At 40.7% G+C, this 22,728-nt stretch overlaps 1 protein-coding gene across 1 annotated transcript in view; it reads left to right on the top strand.

The window, feature by feature from the left end:
• Positions 1-2,379: 2,379 nt before the first annotated feature.
• The window catches only part of LOC308532179 (E3 ISG15--protein ligase HERC5-like), a gene marked incomplete at both ends in the record, with an annotated part of 42,968 nt that continues 22,619 nt past the window's right edge, over positions 2,380-22,728 (top strand). The window contains 12 exons of the mRNA XM_081109477.1: positions 2,380-2,665; positions 4,591-4,711; positions 5,390-5,472; positions 8,265-8,486; positions 9,693-9,784; positions 10,728-10,858; positions 13,517-13,662; positions 14,731-14,807; positions 15,510-15,613; positions 16,978-17,037; positions 18,782-18,875; positions 21,826-22,015. Of these exons, the coding sequence (XP_080965603.1) occupies positions 2,380-2,665; positions 4,591-4,711; positions 5,390-5,472; positions 8,265-8,486; positions 9,693-9,784; positions 10,728-10,858; positions 13,517-13,662; positions 14,731-14,807; positions 15,510-15,613; positions 16,978-17,037; positions 18,782-18,875; positions 21,826-22,015 (1,606 nt within the window). The remainder of the gene's footprint in view (positions 2,666-4,590; positions 4,712-5,389; positions 5,473-8,264; positions 8,487-9,692; positions 9,785-10,727; positions 10,859-13,516; positions 13,663-14,730; positions 14,808-15,509; positions 15,614-16,977; positions 17,038-18,781; positions 18,876-21,825; positions 22,016-22,728) is intronic.

Below are 22,728 nucleotides of genomic sequence, written 5' to 3'. Positions count from 1 at the left end.
TTAATCATTAGGGAAGTATAAATTAAAGGTTCAGTAAGATACACTATAGACCATTTTTAAAATTTAAAAAGACTGACACTGCCGAATATTGGTGAAGATACAGAACGACTGGTACTCCCATAAATTGCGGGAGGGAATGCAAAATGGTATAGCACTTGGAAAAGCTTTGGCAGTTTTTTATAATGATATCTATGTACTTACCACACATCAGGACAATTCTATTTTTTAGGTGGTTCCCCTCCTCCCCCAAATGAAAACATTTATCTACTAAAAGACTTGTTCACAAATATTTATGGCACCTCTATTCATTGTAGTCAAAAATTGTAAAGGACTGAAAAGTCCTTCAATGGTGAATAGAATGTGGTCTATTCATATGGAATACCACTTAATTATAACGAAGAGAGAGCTTTTAACTAAACATAACAGGATGAATTTCAAAAGCATTAAGCAAGACAGTCTCTGAAAGAAATGGTGCTGGAAAAACTGGACAGACACATGCAAAAAGATGAAACTAGACCAGCACTTACACCATACACGAGAATAAACTCAAGATGGATAAAAGACGTAAATGTAAGGCATGAAACCATAAAAAATCTTAGAGGAGAACATAGGCAGTAAAATCTCAGACACCTCACATAACCATCTGTTGATGGATACATCTAGGGCAAAGGAAACTGAGGAGAAAAATAAACAAATGGGACCACATCAACATAAAAAGTTCCTGCACAGCAAAAGAAACCACCATCAAAATGAAAAGGGAGCCCATTGCTTGGGAGAACATATTTGCCAATGATATGCCTGATAAGGGGTTAATATCCAAAATATATAAAGTACTCATACAACTCAACAAAAGGAAGAAAAACAATCCAATATAAAAATGGGCAAAGGACCTAAACAGAAATTTCTCAAAAGTGGACATACAGAAGGGCAAGAGACATATGAAAAAAATGCTTAAAGTCACTAATCATCAGAGAAATGCACATTAAAACCACAATGAGTTATCACCTCACACCTGTCTGAGTGGCTATCATCAAAAAAATCAATGGTGAGGATGTGGAGAAAAGGGAACCTTAGTGCACTGCTGGTGGGAATGCAGACTGGTGCAGCCACAATGGAAAATAGTATAGTTTCCTCAAAAAATTAAAAATACAACTGCCATTTGACTCAGTGATCCCACTTCTGGGAATATATTCTAAGAACCTCAAAACACCAATCAGAAAGAATATATGCAACCCTATGTTCATAGGAGCGTTATTTACAATAGCTAAGATTTGGAAACAGACCAAGTGCCCATCAGTAGATGAATGAATAAAAAAGCTGTGGGACATTTACACTATGAAATACTGAGCAGTTGTAAAAAAAACAAAAACAAAAAAAAAGAGAAAAATCTTTTGCCCTTTGGGACAGCATGGATGGACCTGGAAAATATTACCCTAGGTGAAATAAGCCAAATGGAGAAAGTCAAACATCACATGATCTCAATCGTGCGTGGAATCTAATGAACAAAATAAATTGACCAACAAAATAAAGACCCGCAGTAGGGAGGCATGGAACAGGCTGACATACCTGGATGTGGGGTTGGGGGTACAGAAGAGATAAACCAAAGAACTTACATACTTATATGCAGAACCCAAGGACACCGGGAATACGGTAAAGACCTGAGGGGTGGCGGGGGGAGGGAATGAGAGGTTATCTGTACTACTATCAACAATAAAAAATATTTTTTTAAAAAGCATTATGCAAAATGAGAAGAGAAAAAAGGAAAACACAAAGCCTGCGTACGTTTTGTTCCATTTGTAAGGAATTCTAGAAAAGGGAAAAACTATATTGCCAGGAGCCACGTTGTGGCAGAAGGACTCGACCGCACAGTTCTCCCTTTGACTTCCATCCCCAAGTTTCGTTTTTGTAACAACATAGTTTGGGAAATGGTGCAAGTCCGGCTTTGTCAAGGCTCCTCCTCGTGAAACCGCAGTGTTTCTTCGAAGGCCATTTGGTCCAGCCGCCTGGGGACACTTTCCCTGCCCCGCCCACCACCCTCAATAAGGACACCGCCCTGTGAACTTCGGACATTCTAGGATCGTTTCAGTTTTCCTTTCCTTTTCCATTCCATCCAGCTCCCTTAGAAAGAAACACTCCCCTTCGATTCTCACTGCACCGTCGGGCTCCGCCCCCAAACAGAGTATTGGTGTTGGCGCCCGCGCTGCGCGGAGCGGCCCGGGTTCCTCGACGCCGCCCAGAGGTCCGCTAGCCGGCTGCGCTCGGAGGTCGCGCTCAGGCTTGGGGGTTTCCGTCTCCTCTGACCTCTCCGCCGGCCGCACTTCCTTCTCCTCCCAAGGTCGGCGCAGCGGGGGCGCGGCTGTGGAGCCCGGGAAAGCGGCGATGGGGCCGAGGCCACCGAGGAGGTCACGGGGCGGCGCGCGCCCGGCATCCCGGCCGCCCGCAAAGTCCCGGCCGCCCGCCCAGTCCCGGGCCCCGGCGCAGCCGCAGGGCTCGCGGCTGTGGCTCTTCCCCGACGCCCCCGGCCTCGGCAGCGCGCTGTCCCGCAGGGCCGACGCGACGCGCCAGGTGTGCTGCGCGCGGGGGCGCCTGGCGGTGCTGGAGCGCGGCGGGGCCGCCGTGCAGGTGCACCAGCTGCCGGCGGGGAGCGACGGCGCCAAGAAGCCGAGTGAGTGGGGCCGGGCCACGCCAGCTCGACCCTCCGGCGCGGGCAGAGGGTGGGCGGGTGGGAGCCCGGGGCCCGCGCCGGCCCTCCAGCTCCTCGCGGCAGCGGCCCGAGTGGTGGGTGCGCGGCCCTTCTCTAAACGGGGAGGAGAGCTCCCGAGCGGACCCGGCGCCGCAGGGGTGCGCGGTGGTCCCAGGAACGCGCCGGGCCCGGGTGGGTTTTCGGGTTTCGCGCCTGCGGCAGCGCTGAACTCCCCAAGATCCTGCGCCCGGTCGGCGCCGAGTTCGCGGTGGGAGCGCCCGCTGGGTCGTCCTCTCCGCGGGTTCGCGCGGCGCGAGGGCGCACACGGGCGGCATCTTCACTCGAGCCAGACTAGTCCGCCTTTATCGGGGTTTCTGTCCCAAGCTTTTCATCTGCCCCGTTTAGATCATAGCTGCTCCGGTTTTCTGAGCCTTTGGAGAACGCAGTTGCCTGGTTCTCGATGGCGGTACCTTACCTGGGCGAGCGGCTTAAAGAGCGCTTTTCGGTTGCACATCCCGAGGGGTCATCTCCGCGGAGATCGGCCCGGTTCTGGGACTCCCATTGCACAGGTCGGGGAAGCGAGTGGCCACGCTCCTGTTCTTAAAACTTTGCTCCTGTGCTGACTGAAGAAGATGGTTTTCTGTTGTTCGTTTTGCTTTTAGCTTGAGCGAGGCGGAACATCACTTGCATTGCTTTTTGGTGAACTTCCTGTGCTTGTATTTGCCGGGTTTTTTAAAAATTGAGTTTTTCTTACCAGTTTGAAAGAGTTGTATGACCGTGAAGTAGAATAGCCCTTTGTCGGTCATAGATGCTGAAATATTTTCCTCCACTTGCACTTAGTTTGTGTTACTGTATAGTCTGCGTCATCAATCTTTTCTGTTAAGGAGGCTTACGGATTTTTCCGATGTTAGGAAGCTATCCACGCCAAGTTTTTTAAATGTATTCATCTTTATAAAAATTTTAAGCTTTCACATTTAAAATTAAAATTTTTGATAGGCTTGGCTATTATTTTGATTTAAGAATAGTGAAATAAGGGATATAGGTTTATTTGTTTTCCACCCGAAAGCCCCAATACCATGGGTTGTTTTTTTAAAATAACCCTTTTTTTTCCCAACTGACTTGAAATGCTGAGTCTCTCGAAATCCAGTCTGTTAGGCCATTTCTTGTTTATTACCAAACTGTTTTCATTTGTAATGTAAAGTGGATTGTGCTTTGATATTTTACATGAATAGGTACTATTTTCCCAAATCTCTATCCTACTTTAATTTTTGTGATAAACTAAATAAGAGTAAATGGTAACTAGTGAACAATTTCAAATCTCCTAACTTTTAGAAAGGGAAAAATATGCACTAATACCAATAAAAAATTTTAAGAGCATCCTCTTTTAAAATAGTTCCCCAAATACAATTTCAAGAATATAGCCCTTAGCTTCTTTGTGAAGCAGTCAGGGAGGGTTATTATTGTTATTTGGTTTGGTTTTGAAAAGAGTGTATCTCAGAATACACAATATATTTGCTTCTACAATGAGTTATGTTGTCCAAAAATTGTTATATTTTCTTATAGACTTTTTCATTGCTGTCACTTCAAATTTAGCTTTTCTATCGACTTATTAAGCATGAATCTATTATCAGATTTTAATTCACTATTTTAAAGGTGTATTCAACATAAAACAAAGTACAAATCAGTGTCTTCCCAAGTTAAAAAAAAATTAATCGTCAAGACCACAGTCAATGCTAATTTGTCATCTTTCTGTGAGTGCATTTTCTTTAAAAACTAGTTTATGGGAAGTCAAAGGTTGTCTAGATGAAATTTTTTTCCAGGTGTTTTAAGTGCATTATAATAAAGTCAGCAATAAAAATGGGTAATAATCAGAGTGATGATAGTTCCTGGTTGAATTTGCTCTGCAGAGTACATTAAGTTAGGAAAAAAAATGAAGATACATTCCGTGGACCAAGGAGCAGAGCACATGCTGATTCTATCCTCAGATGGAAAACCATTTGAGTACAACTATAGCATAGAACATGAAAGGTAGGGAACTTTTTTTAATTAAAAAAATTATTTCAATTTTACTTAAAAGGCAATTATAATTTGGTAGCAAAATTTTACTTTATATGATCCTTGTCCCCTGCTTTATATAGTGGCATTTTAAGTAAACCATGAATTCTGAACTGACCAGTGAATTCCATGAGTAAATTACAAACCAATTTATATCACCTAGGGCACTTATCCTGTGTTGCTTTCACATTTAAAGACAATGATTGGTTAGTCTGCCTAGTCCCAAATTGGACTTTCACATTCACTAATTCATAATAATCTTATAAAATTAGATTTCTAGAATAAAAGTATTCAATCAAGGAAAAATACTTTATCATGGAATGATTTGTGATACTTTCTCTTAGTAGATCATAAGAATTAGAACTTATTTTCATCTTGTATTATTCCTGCATCATAAAATTATTTTATAAAAGTCTTAGAATCATCTTATTACAATTATATAATGCATACTATTTTCCTGTTAAACCACTGGTTAAAACATTTTTGTAATTGCATTTTTATAATAATTTAGATGTACTGAATGTGAAGCAGTAAATTATAAATTTTTTTCTTAAGCTTCAGTACTAATTAAATACAGTCAATAATTCTAACATTGATGTTGTGGCTTTCATTCATATAGTGATTGGCATAAAATATATTTTCTTTCATCAGGCTTCAATGTTATAGTGTTTTTCAAGAAAAAACTATAATTCAGATCACCTGTGGAGATTACCATTCCCTTGCACTCTCAAAAGGTACTTTTTTGGAATATTAATTGTTTTTTTAGAGAGAGTAAATATGTGTATATATAGAACTAATAGAATGTGTATGCTTTACTTCATAACAGGACAAAAATATGGTTTTGAATTTGATATGGTTCAGAACACTATTCTTACAGGAGGTATAAAATGAGAGAATTCTTGGACCTATAAAAATCTTCAGATTTCCATAATTACAATTCCTACATTTTATTCTGTCAGAAAACAAAAGTAAAACAATTTAGTAATGAGTTTGATGTCCTTTATTCAGAGGAAAATGATCCATGAATTAGGGAGTAAAGTGCCTCCCAAGCAATGGAGCCTTCTTCCAATGGATTCTGGGCAAGAGCAAGTTTCATAGAGCATTATTAGATCAAACTTGGGAACAGGGCGTGATTGCCTGGGGTTGCAAATCTCACATTATTTAGAAAGATATCAAGGAAATAGCCAGGTTGGCTTGATGTTTGGGGATTGGCTGAGTGGATATACTGTGTTTCTGGTCAAGGGGAGCATTTATAGAAACACAAAAATTTGATTGACATGGCATGCCAGGCAGGGCTGACTCCATCTTGGACCTAGAGATTAATTCAACAGCTTCATGTTTTTATTTTTCAAATATGAAACAATGAAAATATTCTGAATAGTCAAAATCATTCTGTCTGGAATCAGGACCAGCATGGGCCACCCTTTTCTAAAACCTCCTCCCTTTTTCTTAGTGCTCTTCCAACTCCCATGGTAGGAGCTCAGAATCTTTGGCTCTGCTTCTGTGGCCAGTTTGCAGCCCCTGATGTGTTTTAACATTACCTTTTGAATTAGGGATTCTCTCTCAGCTCTTCATTATTTCCTGTTTCTTATCAGACACCGAAATGAATTATTTCCTAAAGAAACTTGACCATGGAGGAATAATTAAGACAGGAGAGTGATAGGAATTCAGAGTCAAACATTTTTTATTAATGTGTAGGATAGACATACACACAAACTGAATGGAAGCTGGGAATCAAGGGAAGTAAATAATCAAGAATCTGACCTGTCCTGAAGGCCCTATGAAAGTTTGAGAGTATGAACTTGTATTGGGAAAAAATGACCTGATTGTTTTTCTCCATCTATTCATGAAGAAACATCTAATTTTTAATATCCATCATGTTCAGAAGCAAACACATTGCACCTTCAAGAACCCCAGGGTCTACTGGTGTGGGGGGAAAGAGATGTTCAGGATTTATTACCGGTAAATCACATGTAGGAAAAAGAAAGGTTGAGGAAACAAGAAATGGAACTGCATGCTCATCATTATATTCCTGGTGACGGAATGGCCCACGATAATGAGGTTTGAAGGAAAGTCTTTGCCTCCAGATCTTGCACAGTATGTTGCTGGGATTTTCAGTAAGTGTTAATTCTCTGATATCTTTTTTCAGACTCCATTAGATATTGTCAACTCCATTCGATAACATCTAATAACTTTTCTTGAAAAATATATTCAATTAATGAAAGAAGATGCTTGTTCTTTAAAGATATTGTGCTGCAATTTCCAATGTATTTTTAAGTTGTTTATTTAAGACTCGAGGCCCGGTGCATGAAATATGTGCGTGGGGGCAGGGCGGGGGGGTGGGTGAGGTCCCTCAGCTGTGCCTGTGCCCTCTTGAAGTCCCAGAGCCCTCAGGGGATGTCCAAGCAGGCCTAAGCCGTCATTCGGACATCCTTAGCCCTGCTGCAGAGGTGGGAGAGGTTTCTGCCACCACCACTGCGCTCACCAGTCTTGAGCCTGGCTTCTGGCTGAGTGGTGCTCCCCCTGTGGAAGTGCACTGACCACCAGGGGGCAGCTCCTGCGTTGAGCGGGATCAGGTCGAAAAGGCTCTCTGACATCCCCTGAGGGTTCCTGGATTGTGAGAGGGCACAGGCCAGGCTGAGAGACCCCACTGGTGCACTATCACTGGGCTTGGGAGGGAATGCAGGAGGGCTCCAGGGCGTATACGGCTGGTATCGCTCAGTCCTGATTGGCTGGACCCCAGCAGCAAGCTAACCTACCAGTCGGAGTGTCTGCCTCCTGGTGGTCAGTGCACAACATAGCAAGTGGTTGAGTGGCCTTAGCATATCATTAGCATATTTCACTTTGATTGGTTGAATGAAGGACCAGACACTTAGCTTATTAGGCTTTTATTATATAGGATCTTTAGGCTCATTAAGGAGTGGCAGGCAGAGAGAAAAGAATGGTTTTTATCCAGATGTACAATGTTTTTGTGTTTCATGGACTTATCCTGTGGGTTTTTAAAAATATTTTTAACTTAATTATAATATGTGCAGATAACTTCATTCTACTTGTCTTTGTTTGGGCTTCTGTAACAAAAATGCCACAAATTAGGTGGCTTCAACAACAGAAACCTCTCACAGTTCTTTAGGCTGGAAGTCCAGTTCAAGGTGCCAACAGATTTGGTGCCTGATGAGGAGAGGGTAAGAGCTCTCGGGGGCTCTTTTATAAGGGCACTAATCCCATTCCTGAGGGCTCCACCTCCTGATCTCATCTAATCCCAATCATTTTCCAAAGGCCCCACCCCCTAATATCACATGGAGGATTAGGATTTCAATATATGAATTTGGGGAGGGATACAGTCAGTTCGTAACACTACCAACTCTTACTGCTAAAAACAAGATTCTTCTAGTTTTTCTGGCTCAGACATATGGGATCTGGGAAGTTCTGTTTGAATGTAAGAGACTGTGATAGTATAATATGCCGTAGGGTAATGTCTGCTGCATTTTAAGCTCAATATGACAGCATTTTCTTTGTTTATGTCCAGGTGGTGAGCTTTTTGCCTGGGGACAGAACTTAGATGGCCAACTTGGACTTGGGAGAATACTTGACTCGACCCCCACACCACAGCTTGTGGAGCACCTCTCAGGAGTCCCCTTGGCTCAGATTTCTGCAGGAAAAGCCCACAGCATGGCTTTATCCATGTCTGGAAACATTTACTCGTGGGGAAGAAATGATTGTGGACAACTAGGCCTGGGCCACACTGACAGTACGGAAACACATTTTAAAACTCATATTATCAACAGACATATTGTTAGATGCGTGATGAAATGAACACAGATCTCCCTTTTAAAAATGGTTCAAGTCCTCAATTTTCTTGTCTGTTCTTCCTGGTTCTCTCTCTGTCTTCAGGACAGAATCGGTTTAAAAGTCATGCATAGTGTGGAAGTACTTGCTATAATTGAGACATGTCAGGGCCATGTGGAAAAAGGGAAAGAGTATCAGACGGGATTGGAACCCCTGGATTATGATTCCCACCTCACAGTTAACTAACTGCAGGGCCTTACCCAGTCCCTTAGCCAGCTTTTCTCTAGGCCTTACTTTCATTTCCTGTAAAGTGATGAGCTTGGATGAAATGATCTTCAAATTCCATATGCACTTATGTGTCTATTAACATAATTATATTATGACAAAAGGATACTAAAACTCTATCTTAGGAACTAATCCTAATCATATCCTAAAAACTATTCATTACATCTGTACATACACACATGCATGTATGCACTATAAAACACGTAGAGTAATTTCCATTATTGAACTACCGCCACAAAGCAGATGGCAGAATTTCTTATTGACCCAAACACCTTGTTAGAATTTTCAGGTGTAGCAGAATCCATTGATTTATCAACTCTGGTAATATTCACGTTATCTCCTGAGTTATTGGTCAAACACTGCATTTCTTCTTGATGTGGTCCCATGCTAATTCCTCAGCAGAACCCATAAGTCAAAGTTAGAAAAATATTCAAAGGAGGCAAAGAAATAAAGAGCAGTTAAACTATTTTTGCTGAATCTCTAAGTGATTTGATAAGAAAATAATAGTGAAATAAAGGAGAGGTAGAGAGGCAAGGACACCGTAGTAGAGAACTGAAAAGAAAAAAATAATGTTTATTAAAAAGGATAATTCTCAATGGGAATGGAAAATATCAGATATCCTGCAATTAAAGTTCATCGGGCCAGGTTAGAAAGAGAATAGGCCTGGGAAGTGGCTTGATACGTTCACAGGTGAGTCCTTTGACCGTTGCCCCATGCCCACCTTTAAGCCTAAATACCCCAACGTACAGCCTTTCTGGTCAGAATGTGTTGGGAATTGCAGTCTGAGAGGAAGTAGCCCAGGTATGTTACCAGTAGCACAGAACTCTAGTGTGAAACTCAGCATTTTCTTTTGGTCACTTCAACTGTTCTTTCCCTCGTACAGATGAAGATTGTCCTTCCCTTATTGAAGCACTGGACAACCAGAAAGTTGAATTCCTTGCTTGTGGTGGCTCTCACACTGCCTTGCTCACAAAGGTGTGTGTCCTTTGTCTCCTCGACTGTAATTTTGGAAGAACACTTTGCAGTGGGGAAAACACGAGAACACCTAGGTGTGGGCAGTTAGTATTTCCCCGGGAAGAAAGGTCATCATGTCCCACAAGCAGGACGTCTTCCTGATAATTGTGGGTTTTGCTTTGACTGCTTTTCTTTGCTTTGTTTTGTTTTAATACTCCTGGGAGGATATTTTTCCCATTGATTTTTAGAGAGAGTGGGAGGGAGGGAGGAGGAGAGAGGGAGAAACATCAATGGGAGGGCAACACATTGATTGGTTGCCTCCTGCACATGCCCCAGTCAGGGTGGGGATTGATCCGGGTATATGCCCTTGATCAGGAATCAAACTGAAGACCCTTCAGTAGGCGAGCTGAGACTCTAACCATTGAGCACACTTGCCAGGCCTGACAGTACTTTTTAATTATTCATTGACTAGAGGCTCGGTGCATGAAAATTCATGCACTGGGGGGAGGGGGTTCCCTCAGCCTGGCCTGCTCCCTCTCACAGTCCAGAAGCCCTCAGGGGGGGAGGCGACCCTGTGAACAGGGGAAAGTGATGCCCCCACCACACCTCTGCATCTGCCAGTGCCAGCAGCGCCAGCCTCGGCTGGCCCTGGGCAGCTGGTAGACGCTAGGTGAGGCTTGCCTGCGCCTGGGGCTGGCCCTGGGCAGCTGGACGGCTGAGGGGACTGGGGGACTCCGGAAGCAGGCACTGGCGGGGCTGAGGGGACTGGGTGCTGCCATCTTTGAGGGCTGGGCAGTCAATTAGCGTTTTCCCTCATTGGCTGTGGGCACCACCATTTTTGCAATGGTGTGAGGGTCAATTAGCATATTCCCTCTTCATTAGATAGGATGGTGCCTTTGCACCAATAAATACAACTTCTGTGTCCCATTTCTCTAGAATCTGATTTGAACTTCCCTTTCCTTAGGATGGGCTCCTGTTTACTTTTGGTGCTGGAAAACATGGGCAGCTTGGTCACAATTCAACACAGAATGAGTTAAAGCCCTGTTTGGTGGCTGAGCTCCTTGGGAATAGAGTAACCCAGATAGCATGTGGAAGGTAAGTTGTAAAGTGTTGATGAAAGTTGATAAAATCACTAGAATAAGTTCTGGTTGGTAGTTAAATAAAATTTCCATTGGTTTCATTGATTGAGATAAAAGTATTAAACATTTTTAAATGGAGATGCTTATCTTACATTATTAGATAATCGTAATTTTTCTTTAGTGTACATGTTTGTTTTCATTGATTTTTTAAAAATATACTTTTATTGATTTCAGAGAAAAGGAAAGTGATAGAAACATCAATAATGAGAGAGAATCATTGATTGGCTGCCCCCTTAATGCCCCCTACTGGAGATTGAGCCTGCAACTGGTACATGTGCCCCAGACCAGAATCAAACCTGGGACCCTTCAGACCATAGGCCAACACTCTATCCACTGAGCCAAACTGGCTAGGACTGATTTTATTTTTTTTAATGAACAAATACATTAACCTAAAACCCCTTCAGTGAAATACCTTTGTAACTGTTCAAATGCACTTTGTCTTTACAAAAACTGTCATCATTTATTTGGGAAAAATAGAAACAGACTCTTAGATAGAGAATAGACTAACAGCTGTCAGAGGGGAGAGGGATTGCCAGGCTAGGTGAAAAAGGTGAAGGAATTAAGCAAAAAACAAACAAAACCAAAAAAACTTCATAGAGACCGACAACAGTATGGTGATTATCAGAAGGAAAGGGGTTTGGGGGAGGTTAAGGGAGATAAATGGTGATGGAGGCTTGACTTGGGGTGTCAAACATATAGTACAATATACAATATCAGTACAAAGATGATGTATTATGGAATTGTACATCTGACAACTACATAATTTTATTAACCAATGCCACCCCATGAATTCAATAGAAAAAGTAGATAAGGAAACATGAATCACAACAGATTATTCGCTAACCGGTGGCTCAGTGGCTCAGTGGATAGAGCATCAGCCTGCGGACTCAAGGGTCCCAGGTTCAATTCCGGTCAAGGGCATGCCGTACCTTGGTTGCAGGCACATCCCCAGTGGATAATGTGCAGGAGGCAGCTGATCGATGTTTCCAGCTTTCTATCCCTCTCCCTTCCTCTCTGTAAAAAAATCAATTAAATATATATTTTTTTAAAAAAAGATTATTCATTGATAACCCCTCAGGGGCCATCATACTTAATCACCACAATTCTCTCAGAGTGATCACAGACAAACTCATTTGGGTTACAGCGGAGATCCGTTCCTACTGCGAGACGAAACTCAAATCGCCGTAAGTCGGAACCCACCTACATAAGCACCTACGTCACTCACATAGAGCACATACATAGCAGTAATGAAGTGGAACAGTAAAAAAAAAAAATTAAAAGAAGAAAGATAATAATTCCTGACCTTGTGGTAAATAAATCATAAAAACATAAAACACATATGTATATACGTCGAAATGACAAACTTTTTTTTTTATAAATACTGTAAATGGGAGATGACAACGTAACCACGAAACAGCGTATGTCCAGGACTGCCTGAATTGTGGTTTCATTGCTTAGTCGTGATTAATTGAATCATTGTTTAGGTCCGTGGTTCCCAGCTTGGGGTTCCACAGGGAGACAATTTGATTTTTAAGGGGGGCAATTTGAGAACGAATTATTAACAGTGAATTTTTTTCCATTTCTTATGGTTCTAGGGGCCTCATATATAGTATGTAAATATATATTGCGACATATTTATGCACTTCAGTTCTCTATTATGTTTTTGAAACTTTATTTGCTATTTTTTCATATCACTTCATATTATTATTTTTTAACAATTTCTTAGTGATTTCTTCCTCAGTACTTAAACCGTCCTTTAGTTTTTTATTTTTCTCAATGGATGATGCTATGTTCTTTAGAAGCTTGTTTAGACCAAGTTAATGTTAATGGCCTTTTAGACTTCCTGCAAATGAATAGGAGTTCACTTTTTGAATAAGAAGAATTATATGTCAGGGGGCGGGGGTGGAGGGGGCATCAGGATTTTAGAGATGCTTTGGTGGGGGTTGGCCAAAAAAAGGTTGGGAACCACTGATCTAGGTTGTTGAATTCAAACTCCAGTGTCTCCCTCCCTGTAGGTTTGCCTTACTGGTGGCCAGAGGGGCCCCCCTGAGCCACCTGGGTAAACTATTAAGTCAGGGGCCTGCCATGAATAATAAAGACACACCTATTGTTTGGGGAGTTTTAAGAATTTCGAAGTTACCTCCCAGGCCCTGAGGACAAAGGTCAGACCTCTATTTGAGCAAGGCCAAATTCTATGTAGTGGGTGAGACCATTGAACAAAGTTGTCAGAAAATCAGGGTGATAAAGGTCTTTGGGAACTGGAGTGGGAACTCGGAGGATCCCCTAATTCCATTTTCTAGCACGGGAGAGGAAGGGCTTAGAGGTGGCTTCCAAGAGGGGGTGGCTCTCAAGCCAAGGCTTAAGAAGGAGTCCAAGGCAACGGGAGGTGCTTGTTCCTGATGCAGGGAACACCACTTGCCAGGGTACAGACCATGGCCGTGAGTCATCTCAACCACACATGAATGATTCGTGTCCAGGTGGCTAATGTCATGCCTTGGCAGTTGGTTAGCTGGTTTCACCCACTAGTGACCTAATTTTGACAGTTTCCTGCATTGCTGTGAACTCTCATTGTGGATAATTGAGAACTGACCGTACATGTGTTTTTATTTAATAGGCGGCACACACTTGCCTATGTGTCTGATTTGGGGAAGGTCTTTTCTTTTGGTTCTGGAGAAGAAGGACAACTGGGAAACGGTGGAACGCAGAATCAGCTGATACCGCTGCCCATGAAATTGCCATCAAATGCAGAACTCAAATTTGGTAAATTCTGTAGGAGCACAGGATTTGGCGTAAATACTTTTGTCGAGAAACTGTACTGTGGCAAGAAAAGAAATGTATGACTGAAGAGAGTTTCTTTAAACATTGGTTTCATTGTTTGCTTACAAACAATTTAAAATATCCAGTCTAATTTATCAAGTCAAGTTAATCATTAGTTTTCTCTTACCTCTTCAGATTAAGATTAATGTGGGCTTAAAATGATACGACATAAATAGACTCTATGGATTCAGAAGCATATGCAGCCTCTGATTCCAGTTTGCAGGGGGCCTATTAATTTCACGGTGTTTGGTTTTCTTACCTGCTTAAGTAATCATGTAAAACCCTCAGAACGAGAGCAGCTGACATATGTGTTATCTAATCCTTAAACAGCTCAGGGAGATGGGGACTCTCAGTCGCATTTTACTGGAGGTGCAGAGACAGAGTGAAGGGTTAGCCAGGGCTCATGGCCAGTAAGTGGTCCGGCTGGATTTGAACTGTGTCCTGTGCAACCTCAGCCTGAGCTCTGAAACCCTCTACTCTAGAAGTACCTCGGAGCGCCTTAGTTACCGTTCTGAAGGTTTAGTGGTGACCTAAAGTACCAGAATTCTCTCAGTTCTCCTGGGAAAAGGGACAGTAGGGTTATTTCCTTAAGCAGCTCATATATTGATTTCTTCTAACCACTTACATAGACTTTGGAAATACTTATTTACATTCCTCACAGCCAATAGTCATTGGTCAAATCTTGAGTTGCAGAGTATAGTTTTTAGTAATAGGAGCCAAATTACACCAAGGAACAGTTAACTAATCAAGTATTTGACTGTGAAATATATATGTGCATTGGCATTAATTCTGTACATTAAACTGATGCCACATATCAACCTTGTGAATCACCTGTTTGCCAACTAGACTTTAACCTGAAGTAGATATATATATTTCTGCTTTATGGTGGGAAATGTGCTGAGCCGTTGTCTATCAGAAAGCTAAAAGGACTAAGTTTTAAAAGAATCTGAAATTAAAATGAGTGTGCATGTTTGTACCAAATTTTAAACTCTTTTTGTATATCCCTTTCAGAAAGCGATACCTCAGAAAATGAGTTAATAATAATTGCTGGAGGAAATCAAAGCATTTTGCTCTGGATGAAAAAAGAGGTAAAAATAGATCTCTAGATATTCTAGAACTTGGTATTTTAAGCAAAACAAACAGTTCCAGAATCCAAGTTTGGTGAATTCCAAAATCATCGGGTGACTAGGCTGACTTTTGGGGATTTGGTCAGACATTGATGCTTTTTTGTCTAAACTGCATAATATGTACCCACAAAGATCAGATTTGTCCCACGTGAATATCGAATCAGAGAGATTTCCTTAGATTCCTCATATCTTTGGGGAGGCCCCTGCCAGTGGCATTTGGTCAGTGCCCTAGAGAGCCAGTGGTTGACTTTCTAATATAGTTCTGCCAGCCAGTACTAAAACAGATCTCAGGTTCATAGGCATATGAATAAGTCCTTGCCCTACTTCACCAAGGCAAATCAAGTTCCTCCTACTTCTACCCTCAGCCCTGTTAGGATTTGCCTTCCCCTCAAAGCTGTGTGATGATGTTCGTTTTGATCCAATCACACCTGTGTAAAGTGCTAAGTGTTAGGGCACTCAGAGAAATTTACTTTGGGCCTAAATTTGTATTGAAATTGGCCATCAGGAAATGATTGATTACTCACTTTATCATTGCCCAGAGCTCTATTATTTGTATTTAAAAAGTCTGTTTTACCCTCCATCCTTAGAATATGCCTATAAGTTGGATACCTATTTCTGTTGTATCTAAATTATTATATTTATTTCCTTTTTGTGTGTGTACAGAATTCGTACGTTAATCTGAAAAGGAAAATTCCTACTTTGAATGAAGGGACTGTGAAGAGATGGATTGCTGATGTGGGGACTAAGCAGTGGCAAAATACAAAAAGGTATACCCATGTGTCCGACTGTCTGCTTATGCAAGGCTCCAAAGCTATGTATTTCCCCCCATTAGTTCCACACCGTACAGAACTGTAAGAGTGTGGTCTACTAAGGGTCCACTAGCCAGAGATTCCCAGACCTCATGTGTTTAAGAGGGCTGGTAAGGATAAACTTCATAAGGCAGACCAGCACGGAGACCCAGGGTAGAGTTGATATTGCAGTTTGAGTCCCAAGGAAGTCAGGGGACAGAATTTTCTCTTTAGGCTTTACATTAACCCTTTTCTCTTAAGGCCTTCAACTGATTGGACAAGGCTCACCCATATTATGGAGAACTAAAGGCCCAGTGTGTACGAAATCGTGTGCAAGTAGCTTGCTTCCACTTGCCTCAGCTGCTCGTAGCTCTCCGCTCCTATTAGCTCGTGCCCTGCCCCTCCTCGCCCGCCATGAGAGCCACTGCTCGTTTGGTCATGACAGCTCTATGGCGTTAGGGCCATGGGCTTTTTATATATATATATAATCTGCTTTACTCAAAGTCTGCTGACTTAAGTGTAATCTATTCTAATGCTTTTACAGCAACATCTAGGTTGGTGTTTGACCAAAAATCTGGATACCATTGCCTAGCCAATTATTATTTTATTATTATTATTATTATTATTATTATTACATTATTATTATTGTACTGTTATTGAAACATACAATAATCATCACAACTAGCATGGAATCTCCATAAAGGCAGTTTTCTTTACTGCGGAACTTCTCTGGGCCTTTGACATGTTTGCATCTATTTTGACTATCTGAGCAGGAAATACAGTCCACAGGTTCCCAACCCTATTTGACCTTAGAACCACTTGTTTGTGGACCTCCTCGTCACCGCTGAACAACTTCTACCATCTATAAAGACTATACTTATATTTACAAAAAGTCTGTTTAGTGTTTTTTTAGGTATGGCTTACTAATTCTAGAAAGTAGTTATTTAAAAAGTTACAAAGATGGATCTGAGCTTACTGTAACCCTGACCTCAATTTCTGGTAATTTTTTGGTTTACACGTCAGTGGAACAGAAATAAATAGGGCTGGGAAAAGTTGGGTGGGATGAGAGTGTTTAATTTGTCACAGAAAATAATGACCCTACGTCAAGCCGTTTCCGCTTTCCCCGTGGTTTCTCTGAATACATATCCTTTGATTGCCTTTGTTTGCCACTGAAAATTTGAGATTTAGCAAATGGAATCAACTTTTAGATACCCAAGGCAATAACAAACAGATTGGAGACAGAGGGAGAGGTTTGAGGGCAATTATAAGATGTTTTAATTATCACGTCTCATAAGAAGGCGTATTCATGATTTGTTTTAACCACCGTCTTATTCCTAATATAGGGAAATCAGAGAGATATTTTCATCTCCTGCATGTCTGACTGGAAGTTTTGTAAGGGAAAGGTAATATATAATAAATTTATAAAGTTCCGTTAAAAATACTGTGTACAGATGGTGCATAGTTAATACTGTATTTTATGTTTGAAAGTTGCTAAGAGAGATCTTAAAAATTGTAACTGTGATGATGGATGTTAACTAGACTTATTGTGGTGATCATTTTGTAATATATACCTATACTGACTCATTATTTCATATACCTGAAACTAATATAATGTTATATGTTAATTATATCTCAATTTTAAAAATACTTTGAAAGATTATAAAGTACTGGTTTGAATACTTTAATTAACTATGTGTTTATCTCTTTAGATATTTTTTTACAAAAGCAAATATATGATTGACATAGAAAATGTCAGAAATACAGATACACAGCAACAAAAAAATGAAAATCATCCATAATCCACCATCTAAGAGTAACAGTTAATGTGTATATTTTTTCTATGTAAATATATTCTTTTACCAAAAAATGGGATTATATGTTGCTTTATACATTACTTTATACTTAATATATCTGTCTGTTTTTCACTTTGTTCAGTTTCCATATTCATATTTTTTATAACCTCATTTTAATGGCAGCATGGTATTTCTTGGGAAGGACATACACTAACTTATTTAAAGACTTTCTTGTAAGATATTAAGATTTCTTTGAATTTTTAAATATTCTGAGGGAAAAACTTTATACTTCTTTTTTTCTAAATATTTATATAATTTTTATTTAAAAGAATATTTTCAGACACTAAATATATGTATTGTTTTACAAAGAATGTGTCTATTTTTAGAGGATGACTATATTCAGTGTACTACAAATGCAATTCATAGCTTAAATACACATCATTATGGTTTATTAGAATACTAACAATTTACTGCTCTGAACCCTCTTTTTTTGGTCCCCACTTTCACTTTATGTAACTCAGAGAAATTGCCTTTTTTTTTAATCCTCACTTGAGGATATTTTTCCCATTGATTTCTAGAGATAGTGGAAGACAGGGAGGAGGGAGAGAGAGAGAAAGAGAAGCATCAACATAAAAGAGACACATCAATTGGTTGCCTTCCACACCCACACCCCTACCGGGGCTGGGGGACCTGCAACCCAGGTACATGCCCTTGACTGGGGCCAGCACTCTAACCACTGAGTGAGACTGGCCAGGGCTGTGGCTGTTTTTTTAATGGAAAATAAATATTTATTGATTATCCATTTGAGATAAGACAATATCTGAGTTAAAGTTAGACTGCATATATTATTAATTCAGCCTTAATATTTTTGAAATTTTTGAAATCATATGTTGTTAGATATAAATATATATATATTTGTTGTTAGTCCTCACCTGAGGATATTTTTTCCATCTATTTTTCTGAGAGTAGAAGGGAGGGGGGAGAGACAGAGAGAAGAAACATCACTGTGAAAGAGACACATTGATTGGTTGCCTCCTGCATGTGCCCCGACCAGGTGGGGATCAAACCTGCAACCCAGGAATGTGCCTGTGACCAGAATTAAACCTATGACCCGTCTGTCCTCAGCCGATATTCTAACCCCTGAGCAAACCAGTTAGGGCATCAGCTACGTTTTTAATTGTATTTGTGTTCAGCCAAATTATTATAGTTATTGTAAAGTTGAGGAAAATATAAAATTATTGAAGTGAAAGCAAGCTTTAGAAAAAAGCCTTTCATCTGAATAGATAATCTAATATTTAATTTTGAATTGAACTTTTTCATTTACTTATCTCTTTTTAAAATTTTTCTTCCACAGAATAGCTGCAGACACCACGTTTACTCATTTGGACTTAACTAAAGCAAGAAACACCTTTAAGGAGTTAACCCAGAAAGACTGGATTACTAACATGGTGGTATTCTTCACATTGTTTGGAAAAGGGGAATCACTAAAATATTTTTTATAAGAACTCAAAATTTCCAAAGAAATATTTTGTTTTGAGACATTCTCTAAGACCTTGTTGTATATCCAGGTTAAACTCAGATAGCATTCAGGTGTTTGCCCACAGAGTGCAAACAGTAGTCACTCAGGTTAAAAATAGTGTAAATAGATAGGCACTCTTGGGGCATTAGGAAGATGATTAAAGAAATTATTGAGATTGGAACACTAGAATATTTTAAACATAAGTATAGAAATGAGAATAATTTCTCTGACATGAACATCCCCTTCACTGAGGACTTTCTGGATTCTTCCTCTCTGTTTTGTTCCATTGCACTTCATTTTCTGTAGGTTCTGTAATATTTTTGTTCTTTTTGAGACTGTTGCTTCTTTGTTTCAGCGCTGTCATTACTGTCTTTAGGTTTCCCACTTGCAGATCATGCAAACATACTTCCGTTATTGAATTAGCCTTTCTTGATTCAGCCTTTCTTAATTAATTTCCCTATACTGTTGCACTGGTTGATGTAGGGGTGGTACTTGCTATGTTCTCTCAATGTGTTTCTTTCTGGGTCTCACTCTGGTTCCTCTTTCTTTCTCTTTCCTTCACTTCTTTTCTTTTTGCCTTCCTCTTCCTCTCCCCGCTTACCTTCTCACTCTTCCTCCCCCCTTTCTCTCTCCTTCTCCCTCCAACCCCCCCTTTCATCTATCTTCTGTTTCTATATATCTCAATCTCTTTCCCTCTCAATCTTGCTCTCATCTCTCTCCCTCCCTCTCAGCTCCCTCACCTGCTCTGTTGCTGTCTGTAAAAAACAGCATCTTCACCTTAGCTTTCAAGTTCTCTCTCACACACATTCCTGTATCGCAAGGGAAGGTTAAAGTTCAATTCTGTTAACTTTGACAGAACCATGGCCCAATTAGGGATCTGAGTTATAATGGATCCCTAATGATGCCCCTTTATCAGGACTCTGCAGCACTTAATGGAAAGATCACACACAAAATAGAAGGCCATTTCTGCACCTGTGAAGGAAAAGCTAATTATATCTTGTTTGTGCCAGCACAGTATCATAAAGTGTAAGTGACATAACAGAGAGGAATCTTCCACTATTTCAAATGGACAATTGGGTCAGAAGACCTGTAATGTTTCTCTTTAGAGATTTCTGTGATAGAGAATCACAGCCTTGGCATTCATTTATGTAGCAAACATCTGAATATTTGCTTTGTGCCGGGCATTGCAATGAGGATTCCTGATAAACCATGGAAGAGCCATGCTCTGCCCTTAGAAGGTCATGGCTTAGTTTGGCACATAGACACGTTCATGGAGCTACTAATGGGAAGACTGGGTGTTTTTTACACGCCACTCTCTTCCCTAATGCCTAGCGTAGAACATAGTGTGTATATAGTAAATATTTCGAATGAATGAATTCAGTCATGACTAAGGCCCTGGATAGTCAGCTCTACTCACAGCACTCAAACAAAACAAGGAGCCCAGCGGAAGTAGGTGCCTACATGGGGAGGGCACTCCTGGAAGCGAGGGAAGTGTTCATGGAGGCTTGGGGTATGAAACATGCAACTGGCTTGAGAGTATTGCAATAGTTCCGAGTGGGTTGGGAGGTTTGGGGATGTGCCTAGTGATGAGCAAAGAGGAAGGATGTATGCTGTCGAAACATCATTAAATAGAGTTGTCAGGTGTATGTAACTCCAGAGACTGAGCCACATAGTAGGAGCCCAGTATGGTTTGATGTAAAAAAGAGAAAATGTTAAAAATGTGTACGTTTAGAGATACCGTTAGGTAGTGTGCTAATTTAGTGATTAAGAAAGAACTAGGGTTTGGAGTCTGAAAGATTCAGGAGAGATTCCCATTTAGCTGTGTGACCTTGATCAAGTTAATTTCTCTGAAGTACAGATTTCTCATCTATAAAATGGGGTCAGTAGTATCTATGTTATAGTAAAACTATAAGGATTAAATGACCTATTTAATATATGCAAATCATATAGCACCTGACAGATAACTCCATAAATACTAGCTTTTTAGTGGATTTTGAAACAAATATTTAAAAATATATTATTACTGATTTCAGAGAGGGAGGAAGAGGAAGGGAGAGATAGAAACATCAATGATGAGAGAAATCATTGATCGGCTGCCTCCCGCATGCTCCCCCAATGGGGATCAAGCCCACAACCCAGGCATGTGCCCTTGACTGGAATCGAACGCGGACTCTTCCGTCCGCAGGCTGATGCTCCATCCACTGAGCCAAACCAGCTAGGGTAAAACAAATTATTTTTATTATCTGAGCACACATGACCAGTAAAAATTCAGAATTGCATTTGATGTTTTCCTGAACACTTGCATTCTGATTAGGGAAACTGAGGAGATTGGAAGGACTAGAAACTAAAGTGTGTGGTGGGGAGAGTTGGTGATGAGGTTCTATAGGAAGATAATAGGAGACCATTTTGATTTTCGTTGTTGCACTTGTTGCTTTTTCTTTGTTTGGGGTTTTATTTTTCTTTTGCTTTTTTCTAACACATTTTTGCTCTTTAAAAAAAAAATGAGATATGATAGCGGAACCAGAGGGTGCAATGTAGTATTTATTACTGAGTGGCTGCCTGTTAGTTCTGAACCCACTTCCTCCAGAACAACTCTTAACATGTGATTTCTTTTTTATCTCCTCCATGCACTCAAAATAATTGAATAAAGACAATACTTGTCACATATCCACACCTCAGGCACTGGGAGCCTCGGTAAGATGGGATATCAGCATAGGTGTTAGAAAAACTAAACGATCATTCCAGTTTCATGGTGCAATGAAACTTCAGGTTCTATGCTTTATTTACAGTAAGTTGCACCCAGTCCCTCCTGGGGCTTTTTTCCTGCTGTGATTTGAGTGCCTTCTCCCTGGTTATTTTTTTTTTTTTTTTTGCTGCAGATAACCACCTGTCTCAAGGATAATCTGCTCAAACACCTTCCATTTTCTTCTCCCCACCGAGAAGCCTTAGAGATCTTCTTCCTCCTCCCAGAATGTCCCGTGATGCATGATTACAACAACTGGGAGAGCCTGGTGGTTCCGTTTGCAGAGGCTGTTTGTGAAATGAATGATAAATCTTCAGAGGCTCTGGGTAAGATCGATGATTTACATGTGAAATTACTTTACCATTCTCTCTCTCTTTTTTTTTTAAATATATTCCATTGATTTTCTACAGAGAAGAAGGGAGAGGGATAGAGTTAGAAACATCGATGAGAGAGAAACATCCATCAGCTGCTTTCTGCACGCCCCCCAGTGGGGATGTGCCCACAACCAAGGCACATGCCCCTGACCGGAATCGAACCTGGGACCCTTGAGTTCGCAGGCTGATGCTCTATCCACTGAGCCAAACTGGTTCGGCACCATTCTCTCAAGGAAAGATATGCCTCCTAAAGTTATGGCAAAACTTAGGTAGAGAAATGGGAACACATTCATGTTTTTTATCTTGTATTCTTAGTGTATTCTAAAGACACTCTAGTAATGACTCTGGACATCCAAAATAGAGTGTTCCAGTACCTGTTTAGAGTTCTTACCATGACCTATGTGTGGCGTGGTCATGAGATCCTTTGTTCCCAACTTTTCATTGTGAAAAATTTCATACACAGAAGTTAAAGGAATAGTCCAGTGAGTACCCTCTACCTGAGAGTCAGCAACAATTAACATGTTGCCTTATGTGCTTCCTCTTTTTTTAATTTTTTATTGATTAAGTTATTACATATGTGTCCTTATCCTCACATCACTCCCCATCCCCCCACTCATGCCCTCACCCCCCTGTTGTCTGTGGCTTCCTCTCTAAGTACAGATTAC

Source organism: Myotis nattereri (assembly GCF_964212035.1).
Source record: "Myotis nattereri genome assembly, chromosome: 1".
Lineage (NCBI taxonomy): Eukaryota > Metazoa > Chordata > Mammalia > Chiroptera > Vespertilionidae > Myotis > Myotis nattereri.
This window is presented reverse-complemented; position numbering and strand designations above follow the sequence as displayed.